The sequence below is a fragment of the Lutjanus erythropterus genome, chromosome 13 (assembly GCF_056507025.1).
Source record: "Lutjanus erythropterus isolate fLutEry1 chromosome 13, fLutEry1.hap2, whole genome shotgun sequence".
Classification (NCBI taxonomy): Eukaryota; Metazoa; Chordata; class Actinopteri; order Lutjaniformes; family Lutjanidae; genus Lutjanus; species Lutjanus erythropterus.
The window spans coordinates 32,211,914-32,225,807 of NC_139329.1; the positions used below are offsets into that span (position 1 = coordinate 32,211,914).

The 13,894-nt window shown below is 41.7% G+C and overlaps 1 protein-coding gene across 2 annotated transcripts in view; it reads left to right on the top strand.

The window, feature by feature from the left end:
- The first annotated feature begins 2,078 nt into the window (after positions 1–2,078).
- LOC146316893 (filamin-C-like) overlaps positions 2,079–13,894 on the top strand; it is a 31,695-nt gene continuing 19,879 nt past the window's right edge. The window contains exons 1-9 of one of the 2 annotated variants that reach the window (XM_084735061.1): positions 2,079–2,661; positions 7,507–7,755; positions 10,464–10,561; positions 11,695–11,845; positions 12,061–12,179; positions 12,793–12,870; positions 12,962–13,124; positions 13,260–13,460; positions 13,625–13,741. In XM_084735061.1, coding sequence (XP_084591187.1) covers positions 2,286–2,661; positions 7,507–7,755; positions 10,464–10,561; positions 11,695–11,845; positions 12,061–12,179; positions 12,793–12,870; positions 12,962–13,124; positions 13,260–13,460; positions 13,625–13,741 — 1,552 coding nt within the window. In that variant the 5' untranslated portion in view covers positions 2,079–2,285. The remainder of the gene's footprint in view (positions 2,662–7,506; positions 7,756–10,463; positions 10,562–11,694; positions 11,846–12,060; positions 12,180–12,792; positions 12,871–12,961; positions 13,125–13,259; positions 13,461–13,624; positions 13,742–13,894) is intronic. The other variant, XM_084735062.1, reaches the window with a different exon arrangement.

A 13,894-nucleotide genomic window follows, 5' to 3' on the forward strand; every position in this document is an offset into this window, starting at 1 on the left:
TATGTGATCTGTTTTACTATGCACAGACACTGACAAGCGTCTCAGTGTATTTCTACACACGGCCTCATCTTCAACCGGTGGATGCTGTCATGTTGTCACCGATAAGAGCTGGAGATGACACTAATTTGCTTTTAGTCGACTCATGAAGTCATTTTGTCCTTTCTTGTTCTGTACAAAAAAAAGACATTTAAAAGAAGGACCATTTTACATGTTTAAACTGGGCCGTAAACGTCGAGTTTAGCAATACTTTCTAAGAAAACCATTACTTTAATGCATTATAATGATTTATAAACATATCTATGTGTCTAATTATAGCTTCAAGCACTCATAAATATTCACAATCCTTTATAATAATAACAATAATAAGTCAGTAAGCATTTTATAATGACTTATTAGGTCAAGTATCATAATACTTTATAATGTCTGGTCACAGAGATTTTTTGGTAAGGATCATGGTGTATTATAACTCTTATAGTTGTAATAGACTATAACCATTTTATAATGCATTATAGTAATTGCTATGATTATATAATGTCATAATAATTTGTCATAAAATTATTATAATATAACACAACTATGTCAACTATGATCATCATCAAAACTTTGTGTCAGATTAGAGTATTCAAGTTCCATCAACACTTGTTAAACAAATAAATCAAATTTGCAACATTTTGTGTCGTTATAGCAAAGATTTTTTTTTCCCACTTTAAACAATGACCCCATAAAATAACTCATGACCAGCTTATTACGCATTATATCTGCCTATACTGCAGGAATTTCATTACTTTATTTAAAGCACCTGATGACAGTTTAGAATAACTTATATTCACATTACCATGGATTATAACAGTGATTATATTGCATTATAAAGTAACCATGTTTTAATTTCTTGTAAATGATCAGTGTCATGTCCTTTTATAAATCAATTAAACTAAACTGAAATGAAAACATTTTGCTTAACAGAACATAATTCATATTGTTTTTAGTTTTTAGCTTTCTATGCAGCATCCTGTGTATATCTGATACTTTTTTCTTAATTCAGGTTTAATATATACATATATTTTGCTCTATTTGTGTACCAGTGAAAGTTTACTGTTTTAGTGTCCTGATATTCGTTTTAGACAATACAGTTTATTGTTAAATTGTAAAATATCCTCCCTCCATTATATTTATTTGTCTCAAGTTATTAAAATGCTTTAAAATGTTTCTAAATCATTATAATTCATTACAGACATGGGTATCATATAAAGTTATAGACTACCAACTCTCAGTTCTTGTGATAATACAGTATATTGAATCGATTGTTTTGCTTGATCATGCAGAAAGATGAATTATGGTACATCAAAATCCAAATCAGCTGTTTTTCTTTACTATCAGACATAATCCTATAACCTTCCCTGAGCTCGTATTGACCTTTGCTTGTCTTCATAGAGATATATTTCACTCAGTGGTGGCAGATAGCTGTGAATCACACGTAATGCAGTTGCTTCATCTTCACCAGGGTGACCTCAGACTTTAAAATGTTCCTCTCTTCAGGCCTCAGTGATCAGAAGGGCTAAATCCCACTTTTTAACTGTTATACCGTGTATTAAAAAAAAAAAAAGACAGTTTATTGAGACAGAGCGTCTCTCTGCACTTCTCACTGTCTTTTCTTAGTCCAATTGTTCAGACACTTGGACCCTGAGCATGACACACATCCGCAACAATCGCGCAGTCCCAGCCCCCAGACGCCCAAATAGGAGCGCCTAAAAATAAGGAGCATGCCGCAACTGTTGCGCTGCCCGGGGTCTGACCAATCCCTGCCCCATCCTCCGGTAAACCGAGCCCGACTCCCGTTATCCTTATGGATTAACAAATAGACTATGATCACAGAGGCTGAGTGACGTGGGCCCGGGTCCTTTATATACCCAGGTCTGTCCTCCCTCCACAGTCAAGTTTCACAGAGTCAACTCCAACACTGCTGCTCCAGCTCACCTGCCACCAAACTCCATTCTTCAAAAAGCGACATTCTTATTACAGAGGGACGACTTGTCGAGAGGGTGCCAATTAAAAAAAAAAAAGCGGACGACCAGCTTTGTAAATCGGATAATTTAATCCATCACTGTCCTGACACCAGAAGCGTCTTCACAAGTAGGTCCGAAAAATCTCTGAGCTGCTTCTTAAACTCCTCCAAGTTTGAACTTTTCTCCTCCGAGAGCGCGCTTTGCCATCGACCTGCTAAAAGTTTCTCCGCGCTGCCGGGCGAGTGTCACCGAGGTATAAAAGTGGACTCGGAAAAAGCCATCATGATGAGCAATAACTACAGCGACGACCAGCTGCCTCCGCAGTACTACCAGGCCACCGACTTTGGGGAAGAGGAGGACGACGAGATGCCCGCCACGGAGAAGGACCTGGCCGAGGACGCGCCATGGAAGAAGATCCAGCAGAACACCTTCACCAGGTGGTGCAACGAGCACCTCAAGTGTGTCAACAAGAACATCACCGACCTGCAGAGGGAATTCACTGACGGGCTCAAGCTCATTTCACTCCTGGAGGTGTTGAGCCAGAAGAAAATGTACAGAAAGTACCACACCAGACCCAACTTCCGTCAGATGAAACTGGAAAATGTTTCTGTGGCACTGGAGTTCCTGGACCGAGAGCGCATCAAACTGGTCTCAATAGGTAAGTTTGACTTGGCATTTAAAAGATAGGAAACAATTCAGCTACAGTATAAAATGCTAACATAAAGGTTACCAGGCTATTATTAGATAGGAACAAGTAATAAAATGACTTTATGTGTGCCTGCCTCATAAGAGGATGCACCAGATCCACATTCTGTAGCTGCTCTGCAGCATGTTATCAGTGACTCATGACTTTTACAGGCCTCTGCACTGTAAAAAAACACATACAAGAAATTAGTGGAATCAACTGGAGATGCAACAATTAATCCACTAATCCATTATGAATCCATTATTAAATGAATCGCCAACTAATTCCCTGATTCCAGCATCTTAAATAAGAATATTTTCCAGTTTATTCACTCCTATATGACAGTAAACTAAAACAAACTTGGTTGGCGGGGTAACGACACTGAGGATGTCATCTCGGGTGTCGGGAAACACTGCTTGACTTTTTTTTTGCCATTTTCTGACATTTCATAGAGCAAATAATTGCTGAATTGAAAAAATAATCAACAGATCAACTGACAACAAAAAATAATCATTAGTTACAACCCTAGAATCAACACATCTTTTCTCATTGACTTAACGTAAATATTTAGGTTAATCAAACTTAAAATTTCTAGTATTTATTTTCAGTGGTGGCATGATTTTGACGTGATGACTTGAATTTAAAGAGTTGCTGGTTAAATGGAATATATTAAACTTACTCAACATGTTTTCTCAAGTTTATTTGACCAGAAAAGTTGATTTGTTTTGAATCGTTACCTCAACTTGTCCTTTCAAATTCAGTCAACTTAAAATTTTAAGGCAGCCTGGACGCAGACTGAAGAGTTGTTGGTTCAACTTAAGTTTAGCGAACGTGTTTTCTCAAATAGAAAAGTTTGTTTTGTGTCGTTACAAACTAAGCTCAACTTATCTTTTTGAATCTAGCCAACTGAAATTTTTTTAGACGCTAACTAAGAAGCAGTTTATTTTTACATTGTGGAAAGCTGCATTGAACTGAGGTCAACATCTTATTGGAAAGTTCCAGCAGAGGTGTCACTGAGGTCATTAACTTGCGTCAGATCCAGCAGGCCTCTATAGTTTGCTTTAGCTTACTCCTGCTGCAGCACTGTGGTGAACTATGGGCTGGAAATTCACTAAGACTGTGCTAATGAGAACAATTTATACATGTGGACAACAGCGTCACACACACACACACACACACACACACACACACACACACACACACACTCGTCTCTGTCAGGTCAGGGGTCGGAACGACTCGCTGGGGCTCTTCGCTGACAGCCGGAGCCATCAGCAACTCCTCACTGCGAGGTGAGGATTAACTCCGGTGGGATTTGAGGGATCAGACTGTGGTACAGATAGCTGCTGAACTTACAGTAAATTGTTGTGGATATGTGTCACATCCACAAGACTTCACTCCGGCACAGTGGACAGAATGCCACCTCTTAGACACATTTAATAATAGCTGAGGAGTAACTAGTAGCCTAATATGAAAAGCAGCACAGATATAGTAAGATGAAGAGTTATGGCTTAATTATACACCTGTAGACAACCTCACAATTCATACAGGAGGAGAGTTATTAAGATTTTGACAGAGTATTTTTCTGTTTTGGTGACTAATGGGCCTGCCACACACTTGAGTGAAATTCCCGGAGTGGCTGAGGCTTTGGCCGGCGGACTGTGAAGGCCACAGCGTGTCCAGCAGTGTGTTACTTTGAGTGTGTGCGATGATAGTGGGGGAAACCAGCTCAACTTTCAGGGGTTCTGATGAGCAGAGAGAGAGAGAGGGGGGGCAAAGGTTACCATCATAGCTATCACCTCAAAGTCTGCGTGTCCAAGATAGTGTGTCTAGGACTTAATATGTTAGTGTCCCAGCTGTGTAGACACACACTGGGTCAGACTGTTTTGACAGAAATAGGGCGTGATAATAGAAGTCCTGGCATTTTAGTTCCTAGCACCCTCTCTCTGCATGCAGCTTTAGTGGGTCAGTGCAGCCCTCTTAAGATAATGTCTCAGTCTCATTCCAGTTACCCAGAGACACTAAAAAAACAGAGATGTAACTAGTATGGGGCGATAAAGCTTTAAATGTCAATATTTTTAGGCTACTTTTAGGCTGTTGTCTGATATACAATATATGAATTTTCTCAAAAATAACACACCGTAAATACTCAAATAGTGCAAGCAAATGTTGCTCTTATAGAGTGATCTGGACAAAATAAAAATATCAGGATGTTTTTTCACCAAATATTGCAGCTACATCATAGGGATGACTACTGGCGTTTTCACAAAATGTTAATATAATAAGATATTTGATAAATAATCTTCATTACTGTAGATATAATGACATGAACAGTTATAACAGAGTGGTAAGTTCGAAAAATAGATACAATACATACTGAATTGTATAATACCGTGATAAAAAGTCCATGATACAATATTTATCACGATATTAAAAAACAAAGAAAAATAACAATGTGAAAGAATATTCTTCATTGAGCAGTAACTGATTGGTAGAGCTATTTGAGATTGTGTAAAATTTGTTTTTCCTTTTAACTTAAAGTTGTTTTGTGCGCCTTCTTCAATAAAATAAAATAAAATAAAATAAAAGTAGCAAATTGGCATGAATCGTCTTGCAGTCAATGTTTGGTTAGATATGTAAAATTGCAGTTAATTCTTTTTTTTAAATAATAATAAAAATACAATAAAAATAATTAACGATATTAATTTATTGAGATATCGCGATATTCAGTTAGGGATCTGATTCTCAGTATCAGTATTGGACTGATACTGCTGCTGATATTAACTTTATTTTGAATGTTTGGATGGTGCTGACCAGTCAAAAGAACAGCTAAAAGGTCTGTATTCTTCCTTGAGGAAGTTTGTTTGACAGTTTGACCTGATGTTTTTTTTAGATGGCAAAGGCCATCCACACAAATGTATTAACGGCTTAGTTGTTTAAGAAGGGGAGAAAGACAGCATCTGTTTCAGCAGATACTCTAGGTTGCAGTGTTGGAAGTGAAAAAGTGGTATCAGGTCATCCCCACAGTCAATATATTGTTACATCCCTACTAAAAAAAATCACCGCAGGCTTAGCTGAACATGTGTCAGTGTGTAACTGATACAATTTGATGGATGATGGATTGACCACACAGTTGCCCTTAAAGCCGGGGACACACGGCAGGATCAAAACCACTCTGACTGTGCCACATCATGCCACCTGCCTGTGCCAGTCAAACGGTGACACATCAAACATCACCCTCTTATGGGAGGCACTCATCTACGAAAAGATAAATAGTCTCAATAAAACAGCCCCGTGATAAGCGACTGGCATCAGAGTCCCTCCGTTATTAAAGTCTTACTGAATTAACTGGAGTGTATCACACAAGATTAGTCGATGAAACATTAAAGTCTAGCTCTCCTCTGAGGTTTCTCGGCTTAAATGGCTGAATTTCTAAATGAGAGAGGAGTCAAAATGGCTTATTTGCCAAACTTTTCCTCTGAGAACGTCAGGAAATGAGCCGCGTGCTCGCTGTCAATGAATCTAATCTCCACCTATTTGATTTATCACACACACTAGGGCTACAAGTTTTGGACGTAATTGAAATCCGAGTGGTATTTATGCAGAGAGGGGATCCACTTGCACATATCCTCAGCTGTCACTGTCTTCTGAGTACCATTGTGACTGGATGACAGATTGTCAGGGGTCCTCAGCCAGACAGCTGTCTGAGAGAAAGGGGCTCGGGGGAAGCAGTGAGGAGCATTAGATTCTTGTCTCCTCAGCAGTCAATCATGATTGTTTATATTTCGACTCAGAATAGCCGGGTGAACTCTGCAGAACAGCAAGGAAAGACTGTAAACTGATTTACTAGTAGATAGATGCAAACAGATACACAAATCTCCCATTTTTGCTTTGTGCTCCAGTAACAGTTGAGCAAATTTGGTACTTTGGTCAACTTTTTCCTTTTCCTTTCTTAGCAAAACATTGGCTATCTAGGGAACTAAAGTTAGCATAACCTTTGTTTACTAGCCAGCTAATGATTGATGTCTATTAGCTAGCCAGTTAGGTAGTGTTTTGCTAATTTTAGCTAACTTAAGATGGAAATATATGTTGCCTTTATAGGCTCCCCAGCCATGCCTTTTTTTAATTATCAAAATTTGGTTTTCATAGATGAGCCTAGCCAACAGAATATCTAAGTAGAGGAAACAGGGAAGTTGCCTGAGGTCCCAAGCTTTCTCAACTGTCATTGGACCACAGAGCAAAAAGGGGTGGGACACAGAGAGTCAATCGTGTGTATGTGAGCGAGGTATCAGGAAAACAGAGACTTGGACCCAAATGTAGGGAAGAGGCAGACTGGTGCATTTTAAAGCGATTTGATGAAAACTCGAACACATACTCACAAAACAAAAGCTTACACAGAGTAGTCCAAAGGCAAACAAATCCACGCGCACAGACCAAGTCTAAAGTCCACCTAATCCAAAGAAAGTCCAAAAAAACCCCACAAGGAAATCCGGGTGAAAACGCTAGGATGCTTGACACAAATGTACAAAGACAAACTGGGAATGGGGACGGAAAGACAAGACTAAATACACAGGAAAGCTAATTAGGGGTAGGTAGGGGATCTGTTATCAAATAAGGATGGAAAACACAGGAAGTAAAACAGCAGAAACAAGGCGACAGACAAGAACTTCAAAATAAAGCAGGAAGCAAGCAAACTAAAACCCAAAATCATGACATTAATATGAAAATACAGCTGGAAGATGGAGTTAACTAGAGTGTTATCTGAACTTTTGAAAGTTATAAATCCTCATGAACGCTGTTGTCTCCACTGTCCATCTACAGATAGCAAAGCCATTGTGGATGGGAATCTAAAGCTGATCCTCGGCCTTATCTGGACTCTCATCCTGCACTACTCTATCTCCATGCCCATGTGGGATGACGAGGATGACGAGGAGACTAAGAAGCTCACCCCCAAACAGCGCCTGTTGGGCTGGATACAGAACAAGGTGCCCCAGCTGCCCATCAACAACTTCAACCGTGACTGGCGGGATGGCAAAGCCCTGGGAGCTCTGGTCGACAACTGTGCACCCGGTAAGAAGTGTGTAATCACTAGGGGTGACCAGCTGAACCGAATGACCCTCCCTAAGTCTGTGCTTCAATAATATCTGAGCGACGTTGGTAGCTTGATCAACTTTCTCCTTTTCCTGTAAAAAACAACATATAGGGTCACATCTTAAGATAGCTGACGCAAAGTTAGCAAAATGCTGGATAGCTAGCTACGAATGATTTGAACAATCAATTGGATGGTGAAAGGTAAGAGACCTAAACATGTGTGTCACAATTTGATTGTAAGCTAGGCTGCTTCTTGGGTTTTGGTGAGGATGGCTGAGCGTGAGCAACTGCAGATGGATACAATCTGACCGGCACCTCCGGGTGAAAAGGCTAGCATATGGAAGCATTTTGGCTAGAATGAAGGTGAAGGGAAAAGCACTTAGACCAGAGCCCCAGAATCTGCAAGATGCATCCAACCAAACTCATTACAGATCATTGCAAATACGCTTTAAAATAAAATCATGTATAATATATATATATATATATAATCACAAAATGTTGATGCATTGAGATGCAATCATAATCATTTTATAATTCCATCGTAGTCCTCTGAATCTGAATCGACTCGGATCGTGAGGTGCCTGGAGACTCCCGCCCTTCGTAGGGGTCTGAGTTGAGTCTACAGGCCGGGCGGAGTAAGTGCTGAGTCAGAAGACGTGCGGTGCCTGTTAACGGGCTTGTTGTATGTAACAGTTTTCCTTGGTTGCTATGGAGGTCGGGGTCAAGCATTTGTCAGTCACCGTATCTGAAACAGTATCACCTTCTCATGAGAATTTGTCTCCTTTGCTCCTCATCTAGATAGGAGGGCTGTATATATATCTCACACATTCTGGAGCGCGCACACACAAACACACGCACTTCCAGATTCAGATTCAGACGTCAGCCAGTGAAATGTGTCTCTGGAGACCAGGTAGTGTCAGAGGGTTGTAGAGGGGTTGCTGATGGCCGGAGGACGTCCCTGCCAGCTGTCCCACAATGACTGAAGCTTTCACTCTCACTGTTTCGGGCCCTGAGGCCCAAGCCCCGGCTTTAGTGTTTATAGCCTCGCTGCTACACAACACCCCCAAATTTGGGCACCATTCCTCCTCTTCTGTCAAGGGGGGATGCTTGGCTCCGCATCAAAATGCAGAGTGATCTGTCACAGGGAGGTGCCTAAGCCACAGATCCAAGGGACCACAAGGCCACTATTTGAGTCAGTGCCAGTGTCAGCTACTGATTCCAGCACTGAACAGCAGAGAATCGTCTCCTCGCTGTGTTGCACAGAGCGAAAGGTGGAGGAGAAGCAAGAGGAGGACAGAACTGTGTTTAACTGTGTTTATATGAGCCATTGATCTGAGGAGACGCATCTTTCAAACACTGCTGCAATACTGACCATACAAGGTTGTGTTGTTTCATCAGCTAATACCAAACAGCAGGGTGACTGACGAAACAAGCTCTGTTCTCAAACACAGAAACACAGAAGCTCTGCTTTTAATTCAGACACGAATGTGCAAAACAATTTAATTGTCCAGACCAGAAAGAAACCACTATTCTATTTGACAGATAGCAACCATTTCCCTTGGTGTATCCAGTATGATCTTATACAACCATTACATACGTCTACCTCCTTTGGTATTGCAGTGGTGTTGCATTATGACGACTTGTCTATACATGGCTTCGCTCCAGAGCTGACATCACTTTAAAGAGCACTGATTTCCCTTAGTAACAGACAGATGTAAGTCATTTCTGTACTGTCGCTGCACACACAGTCCTTGCAGATTAGGACTGAACTGTATGGTAAAAAAAATCATATGGGGATTATTTTGACTCGCATGAATCACGTTTGCATTAAAATGTACATTTTCATTGAAAACACCCATGATGATTTGACATTTGTCGGGGTCAGTACCAAACAAATATGTTTGTTACATTGAGAGTAATGATATAATGTTTTTTATGGGGTTGTTGCCGATACCAATATTAGGGAGTAAAAAGTGTTTTGTTAAACCCCTGATTGCTTAGTTGCAGTTTTATTTTCTATCTTTGCTGTTCTGATTGCATAAAAATGTGAACTTTTTACTTAGATTTTATGCAAACGATGGTGCGTTCTTTATATTGTGAAAGTTTTCCTAAAATTAGATTTAAAAAAAAGGCAATATATCACCTGGCTGACATTATCGCAATTTATTCGATTGTAAACCCTGTAACGTGATATGAATCGTATGACCAGATTCTTGCCAATACACAGCCCTAAGACCAATATAGCCATGCGAGGCCAATATCAGGCTGATAAAATCACCTGACCAATAATGTTGTCTGTCTGTCACTGCACCCTCCTTCCTTGCAGATGCGTGTAAACACAACCGTGTTAATACTGTGTTCCTGAGTCTATGTTAATTGGATGATAGTGTTCTCTGGTGTGCCTGTATGGGCCTTTTGAGTGACTGGCCACTCCATCGCCAACACTAATCCAATTTAGGCATTAGCAGTGTGGTGTAGGCTAGCTTTAGCCACAGTGAAAGTGCCAGAACGTCTCCTTGTTTCTTTCGAGCACTCGAGGGAGACCTTTATTGAATTCACAGCGTGGGTAAGGTCATACGATGCTGTAGCTGGAGGTGTTAGACAGATAGTGGTGATAGTAGTGACTGCCCCAGTGACCTTATTATAGCAGTGCAGAATTGTCTAATCAGTCTGTTTGCTTCCATCAGGTTTGTGTCCTGATTGGGCAGAGTGGGACCCAAACCAGCCTGTGCAGAATGCCAGAGAAGCCATGCAGCAGGCTGACGACTGGTTGGGTGTGCCTCAGGTAAGATGCATGATAGATGTCAGTCACAAAGTGCTTTGTAGTTTGTGTCAGATGGGGTGGGGTTGATCTCACTGGGCAAAACAACAAGAGAAGCAGGTGTCTTTTCTGTTTTCTGATTGGCGTCATAGTTTATACTCCAAGCACCAGTCATTTCCAAGCAGTTTAAAGCAAGCGCCAAGACACATTTACACATTTCATTTGCAAACATGCCTCACCACTTGAACATGCATCTGTGAGGCAACACTGAGCCGAGAAAAAGAGAACTGTGCATGATATGGAGCCTAGTGTTTTTCCAGGGAGATCGTGCTGCAGGGTGTCATGAAATATTTATTACCCAGCTCACTCCTAATATTTCCATTTACTGTATTGTAGCTCTTAGTAAGTGAGTTTATTGTAGGAGTTTTATTTAGTAGATTCATGAATTTGTGGAGGTGTGAGATTTCTTTAACACCTTCCGAGCCAGCCGCTGAACAGAGGTGTAAATATGCCCATGCTCATCAGAATAACAATGTGAACAGAGCCAGAGTGCAATATTTCCAGTCCCGTTTGTGAGACTCTGCGTCTCCGTATTGTAATGTGCACTATGCAGGTTGTTTACTTGTTTGTCTAAGACACAGGGTTAGCTATTCTCCATGAGGCTTAGCATTGGCGAGATAGCCGTGGGCTGTATGTCATGGCTCTGCAGGCCTGGGGGCTGGATTCCAGTGTGGTGGTGTTAAGGAGATGTGGGAGAGGTCTGGCTCAGGATAAATCCCCGTGGCTGGCTTATTGAGGGCAACAATCCTTAACCCTGCTGTCCTGGGGTTAAATATAACCAGCGTGGAGCATGGCTTTGTGCCACTGTGTGATGGACAGGCAAACAAGTGCTGGAAGGGAGAGAGGAGTCAGAGGTTGAGGGAATAAATAAGTTTAATCCTTGTTTAATCCCATTGCACTATGCTTAATAAGGGCAAGTTCTATAAAGAGTCAATCATACCCCTTTTACAATGATAATACAGCCAATTTATGCTCATATAAGGCTATGGAGTTTGCTTAAAAACTGAATGGTAGCCTTTATGTTGTAGTTTTCAATCAAAACCCAGCCAGTGATCCACACCCCTGATGTGCTGGTTGTCTTTTTTTTTGTGCTGTAGGTGATCGCCCCTGAGGAGATTGTGGACCCAGATGTGGATGAGCACTCAGTGATGACCTACCTGTCTCAGTTCCCCAAAGCCAAGCTGAAGCCCGGAGCTCCTCTCAAGCCCAAACAGCTTTTCCCAAACAAAGTCAAAGCCTACGGACCTGGTGGGTAGCCCAGCAGCAGCAGCAGCAGCAGTAGTCATGAACACCTGCACAGATCACAACAGTTCATATGAGCAGTGTGAATCTATAATGAATGTTTTTCACCTGAATGCTAGGCAGCAGTTCCACATGGGCATCTTAACAACACTACAAGTTTCTGTCGGTGTTTCACTTTGTTGCCCGTTGCTAAGAATCTTGTATTGCCCTTAACTTTGCAGGTATTGAGCCTCATGGTAACAAGGTGCTGCAGCCAGCTGTGTTCACTGTGGATACTCTGGAAGCTGGCAGTGGTGAGGTCCTGGTCTACGTGGAGGATCCTGAGGGGCACAAAGAGGAGGCAAGTTATACCTGACTGGCGTACAGCCTGCTACAGCCAACTCCTGCCAGGTTTTAAAGTTTTGCAAAGTGTAGCATGTAGTCTTTATTCACACCCTCTCTTAATTTGATTTTTAGCCTTGATTTGATTTGTGTTTGTTCACACATAAACAAAAGATACCACTTAATATATGCAACAACAAGATAAAATAAAATAATTATTAGTCCCACATGGGGGAAATTTGCAGTGTTACAGCAGCAAAAGAGGAGGAAAAATAGAAAGACGCAGCAATAACAAGAAGTAAATAATAAATAGGTGGGTAAAGAAGCATTACAAGCAGGAGGAAATATGAAAAATAGGAACAATATAAACAAGAAGCAGACTCAACACTTGAATTTACACCAATTGCACAGGAGAAATATTGATATTGCAAAGAATGTGACAGAAAAGTACAAAAAGTCCTCAGAGGGGCTTGATAAAGACACTCTCCAGTGCCTAGTATTTGAAAAAGAAAATATTAAAAGAATGAAAAATAAAAAAGACAAAAGATAAGATTGCACTATACTAGCAAATACATAAAGTAATTAAATAAGAGTATGATTACTAATTATTACTTTGTCTGTTTGTTCTGCAGGCTAAGGTTAAGCCCAACAAAGACAAAAACAGAACCTACACCGTCACCTATGTTCCTAAAGTTGAGGGTGTCCACAAGGTAAGACTGAGTCCACACATCACTGAGCACAACCTGGACAAACCGCTCTGTTTAAATGTGTCATAAATTTGTCCTGCTTGTTTCCTCCCAGGTTAAAGTGCTGTTTGCCGGTCAGGACATTGACAAGAGTCCCTACACAGTGAACGTAGCGAAGGCCATGGGTGACCCCAGCAAAGTGCATGCCAGGGGACCAGGTCTGGAGGCTACAGGCAACGTGGCCAACAAGCCCACTTACTTTGACATCTACACAGCTGGTTAGTATGAAAAATTCATCTGCTATGAAAAATTCAATCACTTTACATACTGATATGTAGACAGGATTCTGATCTGATGAAAAGTCAAGAGAATTTCCTCAGAGAGACTAAAGATTATTTTCCTGTCACGCTCAGGTGCTGGTAATGGGGACGTCAGCGTGGTCATCGTCGATCCTCAGGGCAAAAAGGACACGGTGGAGCTCATCCTGGAGGATAAGGGCGACAGCGTTTTCCGCTGCACCTATCGTCCTGTGCTGGAAGGACCTCACACCATCCACGTGCTGTTTGCGGGCCAGGAGATCCCCAAGAGCCCTTTTGTTGTCAACATCGCTGAGGGTGAGCCATCTGTCTGCGTTGTAAATTACTGTCAGACAAATCTGATTTCTTAACGTGCTGTTAGTGTCAGGGTGATCCATCCATCACAATCTGCAGTCATCTTCATTCTCCCTGGGAACAACCACCCAGTGCAGGCCATAACCCTTCCTATCTGTCATTTCTAGCTCCGTCCGTTGCTCCTCCCACGGGAGCTCCACTGCACATAGTCCCTCAGTCAGTGCGCACCCCTCCTGGAGCGAAGGGTGGGAAGGGGGTACCTCCCCCAAAACCTGGCCGCCCAAGTTAGTATGGCCTGCTGGGAAGAGCCTGTGCCCATTGCTCAGCTCAGCCCCAAACCTTTCCCCATGCCGTGCGCTGCAGATGCCGCGGCTCAGTGTCGTGCTTGGTCGCCTGCTCCATCTTCTTGCATCTTGCAGCTTGATGGTTTACTTATG